Here is a 17495-nt window from a genome sequence, read left to right as displayed (position 1 = left end):
GTACAGGTTTGTAGGCTGCTGTCAGGAGTTGAAAATTAAGTATGAAACGATCCTATCCCAGTGCTTTTTCTCTAGTTATGGCCTTAAGTTCTATAATACCTAGCCCCTGGTGAGCAACTGAGTGTCAAGGAAGCAGAGTAAAGGTTGCTTTGGAAACAAGGAAAAGGAAAACAGAGGTTTGATTGGCCCTGAGGTTCCTCCCGTGCTTCTGCTGTTTGCTTCGTTGAGGAGGTAGAGTGAGTCACACACGTTGTTCTAAAACTGAGTGAAGATACCTGCGCAGCCAAGGCCACTTCCTGAAATCCTTGTAATCTACCACACAACACCGACACAGGGTCAGGATGGCGCACGCACGCTCTGCTTCTCCCTGGATGCCACTTATACATCACTTGTCCTTTAAACTGGGCACCCCAGAGTCCCATCTTCTTACCTGTCTGTCCTCATCATGTAATCTCCACCTGGCTCATCACATGCATTCCCATGGTTACCTGGAGACTCGTGAAACCTCAGCCCAAGTTCTCCAGTCTGATGCTCCCTCTAAGTTCTAGGTTAAATGGCTACTAGACATCTCCAGTCAGATGTCCCACAGGCATCTGTACTCTATGGCCCAACTGCACTCCTCATCCTCACTCCCAGCTGTTCTCTTTCTCCAGTGTTCTCTATTTGGTGACTGACAGCAGCCTCACCAGGCTCCTATAATTACCACCTGGGCAAGGCCTCCCGCACCCATCACTGCAGCTTTCTGCTCACATCAAGCAAGCTGTCCATTGACTCTGACATTCCCTATATCACTGTGTTTGTGTTTTCCTCAAAGAATTACTTCCTTTTTTAAGCCAACTCTTCTGTGGTTCTGTTCCCATTAGAAGATAATCCCAACCCATTAGGGTGACCTGGGAGGCCTGGCTGCCTTTCCTATATCTTACCACCTTCCTTCTTCTTTGTCTCCACCTTGCAGCCATCTTGTGGTGCATACAGTTTGGCCATGGGGTCACCGGCCCTACGCTCTTCTTCAGGTGTGGCTTGTCCCCATCAGGTTTCTTTCCCTGGAGTCCCTCCTTCTTCCCCATCCCAAGCCCCTCACCTGGCTGCCTCCTTCCTCCTCACTTTTCAGGATGTCACATAGCATCTCCTCTTCTGGAGGCTTGCTTGGCCCTCTCACCCAGGTCAGTGACTCTTCCTAGGAACCTTCATGGCATCCTGCAGCGACCTTTATCACAGCACTGATGACATCATTTCAGGTGGTCCTCCGAAGTGAGACATGGTGATGATCTATTCTCAGCTCCCGACACAGTGCCTCACTCTGGGCTTATTTGCGCTCAACCTGTGAGGCAAATAAGCCCATTTTATAAAGAGAGAAAGGAACTCTCAAAGTTGTCTCGGGGTGGCAGTGGGACCCAGGGTTCTAATGCCTCCCATTGTATTTGTGAAGATCGCAGCAGGGACAAATCCCCATGGACGTCCACGGGTTCCAATAAACCCTCAAAACTAGCTGATTTCTTAGATTTCCACGTGCCATCTGTCACCAGCTCATCCACTTTGCCCGAGGAGTTGACCAACCACCTGCGGTCCAGGAGCTGGTGACTCACAGATACCTAGGCATCATTGCATAGTTTAAGAAAAAGAAGGCAGAAAATCGAGTGTCAGCTGTCCAGGTGCCAGGAGTCAAAGATGATAACTTGCCGTCAGATGTTCGTGCCTTTAACAGAAGTGGCTTGTAGAACCAAAGAGCTCCCGCCATGGAATCTAAGACGCAGCCAAGAATCTGGGCGTGTGGTGGTCAGAAGGGGGTGAGGAGGGGTGGAGGCAATTACTTCAAGGGTCAATATTTCAGATTGTTCCTGAAGAAATCATTGCAGAGTCAGCCAGCCAGAAAGAAGACTGGTGGTAACCCCTTTCTCCCTGTCATCCCCTCCCTATTTCTTGGCATTTTGCCTGCCATCAGATTAATAAAATCTTTTTAATCCCGACAGGAATGACAACCTCATGAGGAAAAACTAGATGGAAGATTAAAACAACATGAAGAAGTAAAAATTTTTCCTATATAAGGGCTTGAACACTTGCTTTGTACAGGAGATTGTGAGTTAATATCTTTGTCTCAGGGGTGTAATTTTTCTCCTCAAATCTTTAGAGTAGTTTCTAGAATTGTAAAAGCCATGTCTGAAGCTGATGGTGCCTAAGTACAGTCATCTCCATGAGGGATGAGAAAGGTATTGCCTTCAGATGCCAATGTGCAACATAAATTAAGATGTAACACACACACACACACACACACACGCTTGAAAACAGTAATGACTTAACAAAAACCTGTAATGATTTTTCCTATGCAAAAGGGTAGGACTTACAAACAAATGATTAGAAGTATAGGTTAGATTTAGAAAGGAAATCTGAACAGAAATAATTCCTTTCCACGGACAATAATATTTGATGTTAAGTTTGGTTATTATACTATTAAATGAATTCACATATATAAAATAAAAGTTATACTTTTCATCACAAAAGTGCTTTTTATTTTAGAAAACATTAAGTCACTCTATGTTCCCTTATAGGCACTAATAGATTGCTTACATTAAGAAATATGTTTAGAAAAATGTGCTTGTCCATACCTTTTCAGAGCACAGCTTTCAGAATAGGAAATGATTTCCAAGTGGAAATTGAGAGAATATTAGGATGGCTGTTGTGTTTCAATCTTGATATTCTTATTGAGGAGTATTCATTTTAAGATTCAACAGTCACGGAGTATCTGGGATCTGCCTGACCTCAACTAGAACTGGCTCTGTTATCCTTTCCTTATCCTCAGGGAGAAAATCCAGGCCAGGTCTTCCAGGGTCCAGAGAGGGCCCTCCTCTCTAGTTCACAGGGGACCCCTCTGTTCCTCCCTTCAAGTCTTCTCTCTGTCAATTCTTAGCTGTGAGACCTTGGGCAAGTTACTTAACTTTTTTTTGTGTCTCACTTTCTTCATCAGTAATTTAGAGATAACAGTCCCTTCTTCATAGGTTTCCTGGAGGGTTAAATCATTGTATGTAGTCTTAGGACAGTTTATGACTGGTGCCTTGCAGATCCTCAATAGATATGAACAATTCCTGTGTTATTATTGACATTGGAAAGCTCCCATGCTTTCTAAGGAACTGGCGTGACTAAGAGAGACTAAGTACACACACTCAGACTTTGCTGTAGAGCAAATAACTCAGTGAACAGTCAAAAGTATTTAGATAAAACATCTTGTCCTCAATGCCCTAGCATCAATTGTTAAAACACACACACACACACACACACACACACACACACACACACACACACACACACAACAATGGGGGGGGAAATCCTGGCAAGGGGACAAGTTTGGAGGATTGTCTGAAAGCAGTCATTGTGTTCAGGTGGCCTGGCAGGCTACTGTAAACAGGAGAGATAGCTGTGAGGAGGAAATCAGAGCCCATTGTGGGCCCATAAAATGGATGTCTTTTCAACTAAACAGATGGCTATCAGTCTAACAGAGGGACTCAGGTTCCTTTCTGCCCGGCCATTTCCTTTTTACTGAGTGTCTGTAAGAACCACCCAGTCGGGTGTTTCTCAGGACTGCAGGCTTTTAGGTCAAATAGAAAACCTGGGAGTGCCTGAAAAAGCCCCACACAGGCGGGTGCATGACGCGCGAGCTGGATGACCTCACCCTCCCTGCTGCTGGGTGGTGTGGAGGCCCTGGTGCCCGGATTTGGGTAGTTTCTCTCGCCGTGGGAGCACCAGCAGCCAGGACCACAGGGAAGAGCTTTGTGCTGACGTCGCTGAAGGCTTCCCCGGGCCGAGAACCGCCCGCCCCTTCGTTCATTTCAGAAGCTGGGACATCCTCCACGCATTGTCATCCTCACGCCATCCAGGATGGACAAGACCCAAGAGCCCCCGGCCATGACTGTCCACCTGCTGGCCAACTCTGGGCAGGGTGCGCTCCTGCAGCAAGCTCTGGACCAGCTCCTGGGCTGCATTTGCCCAGAGGTCTGTCTCTTTATGGTGTCAGAGCGGGTCAGTCCCGTGAACAGCTATGACAGGTGCCACCCCAAGCGCTCCCGGTTCCCAGGGATGTCCGTTCTGCTCTTCCTGCACCAAAGCCGGGGAGAGGAGCGGCTGTTTCGAGTTCTCCACTCGCTGCGGCAGTGGCCCTGGCAGAGCCACCCCGCCCTGAGCCTGCAGGGAAGCCCGTGTCCCCACAGTCTCGCCCGCCAGGAGTTCTACACTCTGGACAGCCACATGCCCGTCTGGGGCGTGAGGCCGGTGCACGGCGGCACCGAGGTCCTGCGGGTGACGCTCTACTGCACCTTTGATAACTACGAAGACGCCATCAGCCTCTACGAGATGATCCTACAGAGGGAAGCCACCCCGCAGAAGAGCAACTTCTGTTACTTCGTGCTCTACGCCACCGAGAGCTGCGCCCTTCAGCTGTCCCTGAAGCAGCTGCCCCTCGGAATGTCGGTGGACCCCAAAGAGTCGTCGGTGCTGCAGTTCAAGGTTCAAGAGATTGGCCAGTTAGTGCCTCTCCTCCCCCATCCGTGCGTCCCCATCAGCCGCACCAGGTGGCAAACGCAGGACTACGATGGCAACAAGATTCTGCTCCAGGTATCTCAGTTTTGCCTCTGTGACCTGGTAGACACGCATGGAACGGTGTGATTTTACATTCGAGGTGGGCCTGAGAGATGATTGAAGGTGGGGGTTCTCGGAATCCCTGGGGAGCTTGAAAAAAATTCCCAGGACAGTAAGATCAGAATCTCCGGGGGCACCCAGGCCTGGGCATTTCTTTAAAAAAGCTCCTTGGATGATTCTAATATGTAGCATGTAGTGGTGTTGAGAGTCACTGATCTTGTAAAATCCCCCCCGCGTGGGACAGATAAGGAAGTTCAGACTCTGTGGCCACAGCTGCTTCTGAACCATTTGCTGATCGACTGCTTGTTCTCAGGAAACAAGTTTGTCTCTTCAGAAATTATGTATATTCCAGAAGCTAGATCGCTGTAAACAAACATGTGTTTCTTTTCATTTTATCAACAGACATGGAGCTAAGTTCATCCTTATGTTCTTTTTAGCCATTAAAATAAAGGAACATAGTCTTTCGTGAAGTAATTCATTTTCTTCTTCTATAGCATTTCTTGAAGTCTGCTTTTTCATTTCTAAGTCTCTCAACTGCATTTACTCGGACTCTGTTGCTCTCTCTTTGTCTTGTCCATTTTCTTCCCATTCTCCATCCCTGTCCCGATCTACCCCACACCACTACACACACACACACACACACACACACACACACACACACACACACACACTCCCATTCCCACGCTCTCACTCTCAATAGTTTGGCTTATGCTGCCTTGGAAGAACACGTGTGGGCATTTGTCTGAAGGCTGCTGCTATAGGATAGCAGGGTAATATCAGTGGTTTGGGTTAATCAGTTAAAATAATCAGTTAATTGAAAGAAACTGGTTTCAGCTCTTAAGTAAGCACGCCTGGCACTGTGTGGGGGCTGCTTACTATCTCTATAACTCATTTCCTTGCCATTCCCCCCGCCCTCCGTTTGGAGAAATTCTTTTTGCTATCTCTTGGAACCACATTCAGTAAAAGACAATATTATTTTCCCTGGATGATGTCAGTCTGCCCCTTAAAAGCTTAATCATTTTTCAATGATGTGTATTTTCTTGTTTCTGAAGTGTTTAGAACCAGCTGAGTGACAAGTGATCTTCCTGTTCATCGAGATAGTTGCTACTGTTCCCTGAAACCTGAAAAAAGCTAGCTCTCAATTTGTAACATTTTACAAGCATTTCTTAGAAAGATGGGGTCTAAATGATCAGAATTTTTACAGATGCATTTCAATTTGTTTATTTTGGCAGGAGGAGCTTTATTCTCCCTCAAGGGATATATCTTCACCACTCAGCAATGTTTCTTCTAAAAATGCCTCATTCCAACTGCACACATCTGCATTTTTGTATTAATAATATTGTACTCACTTTTGCCATATGGTCTAAGGAGTTTAGAATTTTCTTTTAAAAAAGAAAGTTGACATTTCCTCTTCTTAAAAAGATTGCAGAAATGGCTGGCCATGTGATGAAATCACTTTTAATTTTCTTGATAAGACTTTATAAATACCCAATGTCAAATAATTAGGGGCCTAATTTATAGTTCTACATTTCTATGTGCAAAATTTTACATTTTGGGGGATTCAGCTTTATTTATTTATCCAATAGATATCTAGTGGTTGTTTACCATGTGGTAGGCACTGTGCCAATACTGGAAACACAGTGATGAAGACATATACAATCCCTTTCCTTTAGATACCCAAGTCTGGAGGAATATCCAGAGAAGTAAGCAGGCAAGTGCAAAACAGTGTGGTATGTGATATGGAAAGTATAGGCTGGTAGGAGAGGTAATAATAATATTAATCATGATGATATAACCAACTCATATTTAATACTACTATGACCCAGGCACCATTATCACTTAATCCTCTCAAAAACCCGTTGACACTGACACTTAGTTATCTCATTTTATAGATGAGGAAACAAAAGCACAGGAAGATTAGGTAATTTTTCTGAAGTCCCACAAGTAATAAATGGCAGAGCCAATATTACAGGCATCTAACTCAGATTCAGTGATATCAAGAAGGCTTCCAAGAGAAAATGATGTGTAAGCTTAGAGTTGACAATGAGTAGGAGTTTTTAGGAGAAAAGGTTAGAGGAGACATATCCCAGACAGAGGAAAAAATATACACAAACTCTGGCATTAGGAAAGAACAATGTCCAGCAAATTGAAAGAAGTTCAAGTTTGATCGGTGGAGCTTGAAAGGCAGGAAGTGGTGAATCATCAGGCTGGAGTAAGAAGGGGCAGACTGTGACGAGTGCAGTAGGCCATCCTAAAGGGCTGAGACTTAATCTCAAGAAGAGTAGGAAGCCCTTAAAGCAGGAGGGTGACATGATCACAACTGTTTCAAACTCCTCTGGTGGTGAAGTGGAGAAGAGATTATTTAAACGAGGTGTGCAGCCCTCTGGTTGTGAGTTTGACATGCTTGCATTAGAGGGAGGTAAGAGCATCCATGGGGAATCCCTTCAGATGGCTGTTACAGTAATTCAGGTGAGAGATGATGACAGCCTTAGGATTAATGGCAATGGGCATGGAGAGAGAGGATCTGAGAGATCTTTGGAAGTCAGAGTCCATGGGAATGGTGACATCAGGGATAGAGAAAGGAAGATGATGCTCTTGCCTGGGTAACATGGGCTAATATTATCATCTTCTGAGACAAGAGAAAGAATAAATGGAACAGATTTAGTGTGAGGAGGGAGGTGAGATCAATTTTGAAATGTGGAGTTTGAGGAGCTGGGGCCTTGGATAGATAAGTATGAAGCTTAAGAGACAGATCTGAGCTGTAGTTATATTTTTTGAACCCTTCATCATTTAGATAATAATGAAGGCATGGGTGTCAATAAGATTGCCATGGGAGTGTGTAGAGTGAGAAGAGAAGAGGGCCCAGGTTAGCATTGAAGAACTACGAGCTAACAGAGGGAAAGCCTCCTTCAATGGACACTGAGAAGGGATGGATGGACAGGAAGGAGAAAATTTAGAAGATTGGGTTGACATGGAAGCTTAAGGAGAAGACTTCAAATGTAAAGGAGAAATGTCAGCCATGTTAAATTCTACCAGAGCTCAAGTAAAAATTAATGACAAGGAGGCTGGTTTAAGGTGATCTTGGCAAGAGCAATTTCAGGGGAAAGGTAGGAGGGAAAGTCAATGTCATGGGTAGGAGAAGTAAGGGAAGGTTAGTGGGAAAATGAATGTGGACACATTTTATAAAGAGGTTTGACTGTGAAGGAGACAAGACAGAAAGCTGGCAGGGGGAGAGGGTTGAAGGAATGTGTTTTTTAAGATAGACTTAAGCAGATTTCATTGCTCTTGGCAAGGAGGAGGGATCTATCTATCTATCAATAAATCTATCAATCAATCTATAAGAGAAAGAGATTGAATGAAGAAACAAGATAATAAAGTGGGGGGAAAATGAAACAATTGATAGGTTGGGGTTCCCAGGAAGGCAAAAGTTGATAGATTTGCTGCACAGATAGATACCAGTCACTTTAATTGTACAGAAGATGGGTAAAGTTGCGATGGAAGGAAACTGAGAAATTTTCTAATTAATCATGGATTTTGTTTTCTTTGCAATCAAGATGGCAAGACCAGCTGGTGAGAGAGGGGGGAGATTGTGCCTCTGAAATAATAGTCTTCAGAATTAGATTGACTATGGAAAGCAGTGAAGATAGAAGGGGCACAGGAGAGAAAGATAGGAGGTTGATATTCAAGAGCAGATATAGTTGGAGAACTGAGCTGAAGGTGAGAGGGGGCCTGAGAGTGCTAGGTTTAAATTGAGTCTTTCAGAGGTGGAGCATTTTAAGACGATAAGGCCCAGTGGAGGGGCCATGGGATGCATGAGCAGAGCTGAGAAGAGGGAGGCACTGGGCTGGTTCAGCAGGACACAGTGACTCCCGATCCGGCTCAGGCAGAGACTTCCTTGGTGCTGGTTGTGGCTTCAAGACCAATTTTATTCTGATCTGAAATTGCCTTAGGGGGTTAGAGGAACTAACTCAGGCTTCTCTTTTTGTTCATGGTTGTTAAAAAATTACATAAAATCCCCAAGAAACAAACCTATGGATTTGCCCATTTTTACTTTTGGAAAATGAAAAAGGAAAAAATGAGATAACTGAGTAGTTTTCCTTCAAATATCACAGACACATTCATTGTTTTGCTATTGAAAATTTGGTCTCAGAAGTTAACATTCGTTAATGTTTCATACCATGCATTTAAAGATAATCAATTAGAAAATGAACGCTTAAAATAAACCATCAACACCAAATGCTGGTGAAGATGAGGAGTAATCAAAACTATCATTCTTTGCTGGTGGGAATACAAAATAGCACAATCACTTTAGAATATAGTTTGTCACTTTCATACAAAAGTAAACACACACTTACCATAAGATCCAGCAATTGTACTTGTTGGTATTTACCCAAATGAGGATGGATATCCTCCACCAATTTGGGCAGTCTAATACCAACCCCGAGCGATTTCTGAATATGGAAATAACCATGCCAGTTTCCATTCCCAGAAGAAAAGACTTCATTAGATCAAATACAAAGGTAGATATGATGTCAAAGATGGCAGCATAGCATTTTGAGGGATTGTGTTTATTGCTTCTATTCAATTCAACTGACTTATTGAATGTTGGTTATGGGCATGGCCTGGCAGAAGGTGACTAGAACATTCTGTTCTTAGCATGTAGTGACTAGATAACATTGGTTACATTTGTTCATCTTTACTCTGTCCCCTAGATCCAATCGAATCCAGGACTTGGTGTTAGGAACAGCGAGCTTTCCTTTCTGAATGGCAACCCCGGGGCTGACGTGCTTCCCCAGGGATCCAGGGTGGCCCCTGTCTCCACAAGGAGGACCCTAGAGCTGAGAAGGCGAAGGAGCAGGGGCAGGCGGTTCAAAGCGGCTTCTCTGGAATTTCCCAAGCCCAGTGGGAGCCCAGCATCAGATAGCTCTCATGGCACCTTGTGGCGAAGCCCTGGCTGCTCATCCCAGGTCAGCAGCCCAGCTATAGATGCCCAACTGCCTCTGTGCTCTTCCCGCCTCGAACCCGGGGCCAGAATGAAGGTCTTTAGTCGGGAAAACGGCTTTGAGAAGCTGGAGGCAGAGACCAATGTCGACACAGGGCACACCGTGGTCAACTCTGAACCCAGGCAATCATTTCTGAGCAGGTTTCCGAGGGATCTGCAGACCAGCCAGCCACCACCAGCCTCCTCCTTAGGGGCAGCTGCCTCCAAAAACAACAAAAACTTGAAGGAAAGCATCCATCCTTTGTCACTTGCTGGCCAAAGGGACCTTGATGCAAGGAAGATAATCTCAAAATGTCTTCATCTGCCAGTTCAGGGTGAAGAAAAAGGAGAAGAAGAATTCTTTATATAGTATAAAACAATGTGGTTTTCTAAGATATAAGATCAAATACAATGTTCCAGAAAGGGAGCACTCGTTCTTGTTCATCTGAGGGGGCCTGAATGCTAGCCATGCACAGGTCTGTATTGCTTTTATTTGTTCAAAGTCTAATGGTGCTGTAAGCAGTTGTTTGTTTGCAGCCCTGGTCATGGTCATAGACACACTAACCCAGCACCTATCAGGATAATTGCATTGTATGGAAATGAGTTGAATATGTTTTGCAATGTTGATTAGTGTATGCAATTTGGTTTTAATTTTTACTGGGGTTGCATAGCTCATCCCCCTGGACATCGTGGACTATTTATTCTTTAGTGTTTTTTAATTTTTTATGTGACCTCCTTTTATAACTAGGCCCTGTTCACCACATACCCTCTAGTGATTTAAGTTGTTTGCATCTGGAATGAGTTAACATGCAAAGTGTTTTGAAAATTAGGAATAATTAATTGTTTTCCTGTTTAATGAGCAGAAAGCTAGGGTTTCCTGCTCCTCCATTTCTCATTTGTTTCTGCACTACTCCAATGGGACCAGAGGCTCACGCGACTAACCAGAGAGGAATGTCACATGATTGGATGATTCGAGATCTCCACAGAGCATTGGTTGGGCTATTGGAGCAGGACTTGGGTTCATCTGGCCATGTTTGAATTCCTAAATATCTTTGCAATATTCATTCATTCAACAAATATTTACTAGGCACCTAAGTTTGAATCAGACATTGATATATGGCATACATATATTCTGTGGCCACCAAATCAAAAGTGATTATGGTTCCACCAGTTTGATAAATCCATCCTGTCAACTCAAGAATATATTGAAATCCAAATTTATACCTCTAGGAACTTTTTCCATAATTCATTCTCACAGTTGCTGCACAAGGCTGTGGTAAGCATTCAAAACTTGCAGATGGAGACTGAGCAGATTATGCATTGCAATTATAATCATAATAGACAAATTCTCAATTGCTCATATGCTGTATTTCTTTTTTTCGGTTGGGTCTATACCACATTTTAAAAAGTCTGAGGTCTGTGTGTTTCAGTTAAGTCATAAGGTTATTCTTTTTTATTATATATATGTATTTTATTTTTCAATTACAGTTCATAGTGAATATTATTTTGTATTAATTTCAGGTATACAACATAGTGGTTAGACAATCATATACTTTACAAAATGTTCCCCCAATATTTCCAGTACCCACCTGGCACCATACATAGTTATTGCAATATTATTGACTATATTCTCTATGTTTTACTTTATATCCCCGTTACTATTTTTTAATTACCAATTTGCACTTTTTAATATCTTCACCTTTTCACCCAGTTCCCCAAACCCTCTCCCCTCTGGCAACCACCAGTCTGTTCTCTGCATCTATGAGTCTGTTTCAGTTTTCTTTGTTTATATTGCTCTTTTGATTCCACATATAAGTGAAATCATAGGGCATTTGTCTTTCTCTGACTGATTTATTTCACGTAGCATAATACTCTCCAGGTCCAGCCATGTTGTTGTAAATGGTAAGATGTCATTCTTTTTAATGGCCTAGTGATATTCCATTGTATAATATGTACCACAGCTTGATAAGGTTATTATTTTTTTATGAACTTCCTTTTCCAAGACAGATGTTACATAGGACTTCAAATGCTGATTAGCTAGGTCTTTGGGAGACCTGGCTACTTAGTCCACCCAAATGGGGAGAAGGGTGTGCTCAGACCAAAGGACGATTCTTATGGCAGCAAGACTGGGCTGAGTTCGGGGTGCTCTGCCCAGCTTAGGGTACAAACGAATGACAGTTGCCAATGGACAAAGACATGACTTCTAAATTGATTTTTTGGGGTCGTTACATCAATATATATTCATTCTCATTTTTTTTCTCCCCCTCAGATTAAAGGTAGATCTTAAAAAGTGGATGAAGAACTCAACTTTGGTATGGTTTTCTATAGTAACATTTAAAAAATGAAAGTCTTATTTAAGTTGAACTGTTGAGCTTCTTTGAAAAGCCCAGCAGGGGGGCATTCTGACATTTCATGCCCATCTTTAACAGGTTACCTAAATTTCTTTAGCATAATACATGGGTAAGAATATAAGTGCATGGAAATCATGAGAATATTGTAAAATTTGAATGAGTACCTTATAAAATTGACTTGTAAAATAAAACACTCTTCAAATATCACCTACTCTATTCTACTCAATGTAGGAATCCACTTTACAACGTGATAGGTTGAAAATACCAGTGGGTGAGGTGGGAGAGGCCCAGATTTTGGTTTCAAGCTTTAAAATTTACTATTGATGTGACCTTGAACTGTCAGCCTCTTTGATCCCCTGTTTCCTTATCTATAGTAAGGAAATGTTGTTAGAAGAATCAAGATTATGTATATGAAAGCATTTGGATATTGCCAAGCATTATGAATATGCAAGACAGTATTAGTACATGGTCCTTCAGACCCACATTTTTAAAAGGTCATGGCGACAAAGGATTTTTTTGAAATAGGTTTTAGAAAAATCAATGATACAATAAAAATATAGTGATATAATGATTACAAATAAAAGAAACCTTTCTAATATTATTAGTATGTGTGCCATTTATTTTCATTTATCGAAGAAGAGAATTATTGAGAGAATTCAAGTAGATTCTACAGCTTAAAAGAGGTTATACGAAAGGGGTTAACTATACACTGTAATCCAATTTATCAAATCAGACTCTTAACTACAATGATACTGTATTCCCTAAAATGTAAAATGTATCACTTTTAAAATCTGAGTGCCTCCTGTTGATCAGATTATTTTATTTTCTCTTATAAGGGTTGCATTGCAGTTGCTTGGCTATGTTTAACCTTATTAATGGTGTTTCACACTTTTTTGCAAGCATTGTTTAGACATTGCTAAACTTGTGACAGCATTTGTTGGTTGGGGGAAGTAGAGCAGGGGATTTGGGGTGCACACACCTTGATTTAGGAAGGGACATAGACCAGCACCTCAGCTGTACCCCATCCACCCTCTGCTCTGATGGGACTTTGTCCAGGGGTCCTGGTCCCTCTAGCACTCCCCTAAATCTGCTCACTGCATCCGGTTATGCTTGGAGATGCTGATGGCACAGACAGTAATGGAGAGAAATGTGGGGAGAGGGGGAGCCCCTTTCTTCCTCCCAGAGGAAGATGGAGAAAGGGGAAGGGGGGCACAAGGGAAGGCTGGAGCCACAAGCACACACCCCATGTTCTATTGATGAGAACCTCCTAAATTTCATGTCAAGTTACAAAAAAAGGAATGCCTGAAATAACTTAATTCTGTCTCCCTTTCTTGTATTTTCTAAGCCCTCACGTTTGTTTTTTTCTCTTTTCCTTCTCTCTTTCCATTCCTTTCCCTCCCTTCCCCCCTGTCCTCTCTCCTCCTATTTTTTTTTATGTGTGTGCATGAATTTGATACTCTCTTCATTCTTCCCCATTTTAAAAAAACACTTTGTCTTTGCAGCCTCTCCCAGGGTTCCTCAAGGGGCTGATGTGTAGCTGCAGCTTCTTAGCTCTTGGCTAAGCTCTGAGAGACCGAGGACAACAAACCCTTCTCTGAAGAAATTCTCCCATTTCCAGGTTATCCCCAGCGTTCTGAACTGGGGCACTAACCCTAAATCCCTTAAAAACAAGTTGGCCTCCCTCCACACTTTCTGTTTTCACGCTTGCTAAACCTTTTTCTGAGGTCTGAGATGGTTCTGGAACAATTTTAGAGATTGGCTATGGTATGTGATAGCAAAACAAAAGACATTATGGCTCCAGCGAGCACATAATTAGGATTTATGTTAAGAATTTCATCCTGTTAAACTTCATTTTCAGATATATTATTTTAAAAGTCTAGTTATTCCAGAGAATCTTGATGAGGTCTCTGCTTAGCATGAGAAGAAATGTATTATTTTCACAAATTCCATGTTGACCAGAGATGTTTCTGAGATGTTTCTTTTAAGGATAATAATTCTAAAGAGGAACAGTATTACCAAACCTGAGCTGATGATAATGGCTGGCCTGGGCAGCGCCTGCTACATGTGAGGTGCTCCTGTATTTCAATCTTTACATCAATCCTGTGAGGTAGGTGCTATAATTACCCCCATTTTACAGGTGAGAAAACTGAGGCACAGAGAGATCAAGTTCCTAGCCACAACTGCTCAATTAGTAAGTGTCACTGGTTAGGCTTAGAACCCAGGCTGTCTGGCTGGAGTTTGTGTCCCTAACAACCCTGCCCCTCGAAGTGGGGTGCAAGGGGGGTAGAGCTCAGCTTCAGCATGTGCTCACACCATCTCCACACTGTGTGCCTGGCATACCACCCTGGTTTCCTTTCTGCCCCCACTTGTTCTGTCTGCCACAGACCTGCTTAGATATGAGGTTGAAATGCCTGTCACAGGGGAGCTGACTAGATGACACCCTATTGGAGCAACCCCAGCATCCAGCCCTTAGCCCAGTGCCAGGACCAGAGTAGATGTTCCACAGTAAAAAAAATTTACAAAGATTTTGTTCAGAGGATGCACAGCAAGGGGACACAAATGAGGCTTCCATTTTCTAGATGCCAGAAGTAAGAGACTGTCCTACTGGGGGGCTGCCATAACCAGATAGCACAGGCTGGGTGGTTCTAACAGCAGACATTTATTTTTCTCACAGTTCCAGGGGCTGGGAAGTCCAAGATCAAGGTGCTCACATGGTCAGGTTCTGGTGAGAGCTCTTCCTGTCTTGTAGGAGGCCACCTTCTTGCTATGTCCTCACATGGGAGAGAGAGAGAGAGAGGGAGAGAGAGCTCTGTTGTATCCCTTATAAGGGCACTAATCCCATTCACAAGGGCTCCACCCTCATGACCTAATTACCTTCCAAAGACCCCACCTCCAAAGTCCATCACACTGGGGGTTTGTTAAGGCTTCAACATATGAATCTGGGGAGACACATTCATTCCATAACAGAGATGAATCCTATCATTCCTGCCTGCCCTAAGTACCAGGTCTCCTTCCGCCAGACCCTCTTTTCATTAGCCTTTCCCCCATTTCCCAGGTGTGCAGTTTTCCTCCATCACCTGTTGACTGCAGACCTATCTCAGCTTGCAACAGTTCCTTCTTCATCTCGTCTATCCTTTAGTGTATTACTGCACTTTTCTCTCATAGTCCCTGCTGCTGTGCTCTCTGAACCTCACTCCAAGGTTTGGCCTCCCTCATCCACTCCACAAGCATGTCCTGGCCACCAGATCCCTGCATCTCTTACCTTTATGTCCAGGACCTGTACAGGCTCCCAGAGCTTCAGCCAGTGAGCCTCACATCAAAGGATCCAATTTTGTCTTCAAGAGACGAAGTCACAGGAGACGGTCACAGCAGAAATGATGATCCTGTTCTCATCACAAGGGTGTTTGAATTCCTGCAGACATGGATCATGGTTGATTCAAGTTAACATCCATTATAAGTCACGGTCCTTTTTATATCCCTCTCACGGGATAATATTCACCTCTTGGAATTTTCTCTGCTTTGGTCTAAGTCGCAAAACTAAGCGTGACTGAATTTCAACAGGACTTTTTAATGAGGTGTGTAAATATTTCCCTTGATTTTCCCCCTTCACCAGTCTGACATCAGAGGGCACTACTGTGGCACAATTGAGTCACCGGGGTAATCTCCAAACTGTTTTTGTTCTGCTTCATCCTGAGAGAGGAAAAAGAGATATTTAAAATTAATGCATGTTCAGGAAATGTCCCCATAGGAGTTTCAGTGGGAGGCAGAGCCCACCTGAAGCACATTCCATCTGCACCTCTCCTGACTTGGGCATGAGACTCAGACTCAGCCAAGAAGGTGTATTCTTCCTGGAGTTTTGATGCTTCCTCAGGGGTAGGAGGCCTTCCTCAGGGTTGGGGGAAGCAGACAGCGGCACTCTGGTCCCAGAAAGAGTGATGTCAGCCTTTGGCCATGGAGCCCTTAGTCCACATTGGTCCGGGGCCCGATTTTGGCTGTAATTCTGTCGGTTTACACCCCCTCCCCTTTTTTTGTTCTTGTGCATTTTCTGAGACCAGTTCTCCAGCCTTCTGATAAATTCATTCCCAGCTTGAATCAGCTAGGATCAGTTCTGTTCTCACACCAAATAACTGAGACTGATACAGAATGAAACATTGATAGAGGTTAAAGCCAAGAACAAAATTGGGGCACTGTATTAGGGAATTGAATTTTCAAAGGGATATACAAGGATGTTAAAAGCTGTTTGTTTGGGGACTTAGTGTCTCTTTAAAGTTCTCTTGCCTTTCTTTGATTCTTTGGATTCTTTTCTTTCTGGGTCGCTTCTTTCTTCTCCCTCATGGCTGTCACAGTAAGAAGACCTGCTCTCTCCCCTTTATGAGTCTAAGAAGGAAGTAAGATGGGACCCACTGTGGGAGGGGAGTAGCTTTTTGAAAAGCAGGTCAGCCTCCAGACTTTTGTACAGGCTAAACAAAAAGAATCCTGTGGGCTATGTGGTCTAGCCTAGGTCAGCTGGACAGGGCCTCATATTAGTTAGAGCCCTTTCATTTTTAAGCAAAAGAGACGGAGAATTAATTTATACAAAAAGGGGAAAGAAGAAAAGCTACTGAGTCACTTTAATTAACAGAAGTGGTCAGGGGACCACGGCCTCAGCATCACATCCCACTAGCAGAGCCCCCTAGTGGACAGAGGAAGTCTTTTCTCAGAGCTCCTAGAAGAAAATTCCCAGGGAGGTCTCTAATTGGTTTGCACTGAATCACATGAACCAATCACTACAGGTGATGGGGTTCTCTGATTGGTGAGGCTGTGGATCTTTGTCTATTTGTGTGAATGAGAGCTGCATGGTGGGGGTCACAGGGAGGGAGTCAGCCCCACTTCAGTAACATGTGGGTCTTGCATAGGAAAGAGACTTTTTTAAAATTAATCAGAAGAAATGAGAAGAGATGTTTGGCAGGCAACAAAAACAGGTATCCACTCTCGGCCCAAACTTCAGCTGGTAACAAAAGAAGATCACCCTCTGCATGGTTCCTCTGAGGGGGGCCTTGGGTGCTGCTCCTGTCACCTCTTCCTTGCAAAGAATATGCTTTTGAAAACATGACACCTTCCAGCATCTGGCCTCCATCAGTCTGCTTTATTTACTTTCAAGTTTGTATTAGTTTCCTCAAGCTGTTGTAACAAATGACCACAAACGCCATAGCCTAAAACAATAGAAAGATCATAACCTCTGACAGTACTAGAGGCCACAAGTCCAAAATTAAGGTGATGGTGGGACCAACCTCCTCCTGGAGGCCCAAGTGGAGAATCACTCCTGCCTCTTGCAGCTTTTCCAGGCCTTGGCTGCAAAACTCTAAGCTCTGCCTCTGAATTCATCTCACCTTCTCGTCTTTATGTCGCTTTCTGTCTCTTCTAGGGACACTTGCCATTGGATTTAGAGCTCACTTGGATAATCCAGGATGATCTCATTTCAAGATCATTAACTTAATTATATCTGCAAAGACTGTTTTACCAAATAAGATCTTAGTCACAAGTTCTAGGGGCTAGGA

At 43.5% G+C, this 17495-nt stretch overlaps 1 protein-coding gene across 1 annotated transcript; it reads left to right on the top strand.

Annotated features, from left to right (window-relative positions):
* Positions 1-3598: 3598 nt before the first annotated feature.
* FAM124B (family with sequence similarity 124 member B) lies at positions 3599-12457 on the top strand. Its single transcript, XM_079782089.1, has 2 exons — positions 3599-4602; positions 9339-12457. Exons 1-2 carry the CDS (start codon positions 3871-3873, stop codon positions 9975-9977), a joined length of 1371 nt encoding a protein of 456 aa, XP_079638215.1. The 5' UTR covers positions 3599-3870; the 3' UTR covers positions 9978-12457.
* The last annotated feature ends 5038 nt before the right edge of the window (positions 12458-17495 follow it).

Source organism: Cnephaeus nilssonii (assembly GCF_951640355.1).
Source record: "Cnephaeus nilssonii genome assembly, chromosome: 10".
Taxonomy (NCBI): Eukaryota; Metazoa; Chordata; class Mammalia; order Chiroptera; family Vespertilionidae; genus Cnephaeus; species Cnephaeus nilssonii.
This window is presented reverse-complemented; position numbering and strand designations above follow the sequence as displayed.

Bases quoted from the DNA above. Each gene is read 5' to 3' on its own strand.
- FAM124B (XM_079782089.1), top strand. From the start codon at position 3,871: ATGGACAAGACCCAAGAGCCCCCGGCCATGACTGTCCACCTGCTGGCC. The intron at 4,603-9,338 runs GTATCTCAGTTT...TCTGTCCCCTAG, and splicing joins GCAACAAGATTCTGCTCCAG to ATCCAATCGAATCCAGGACT.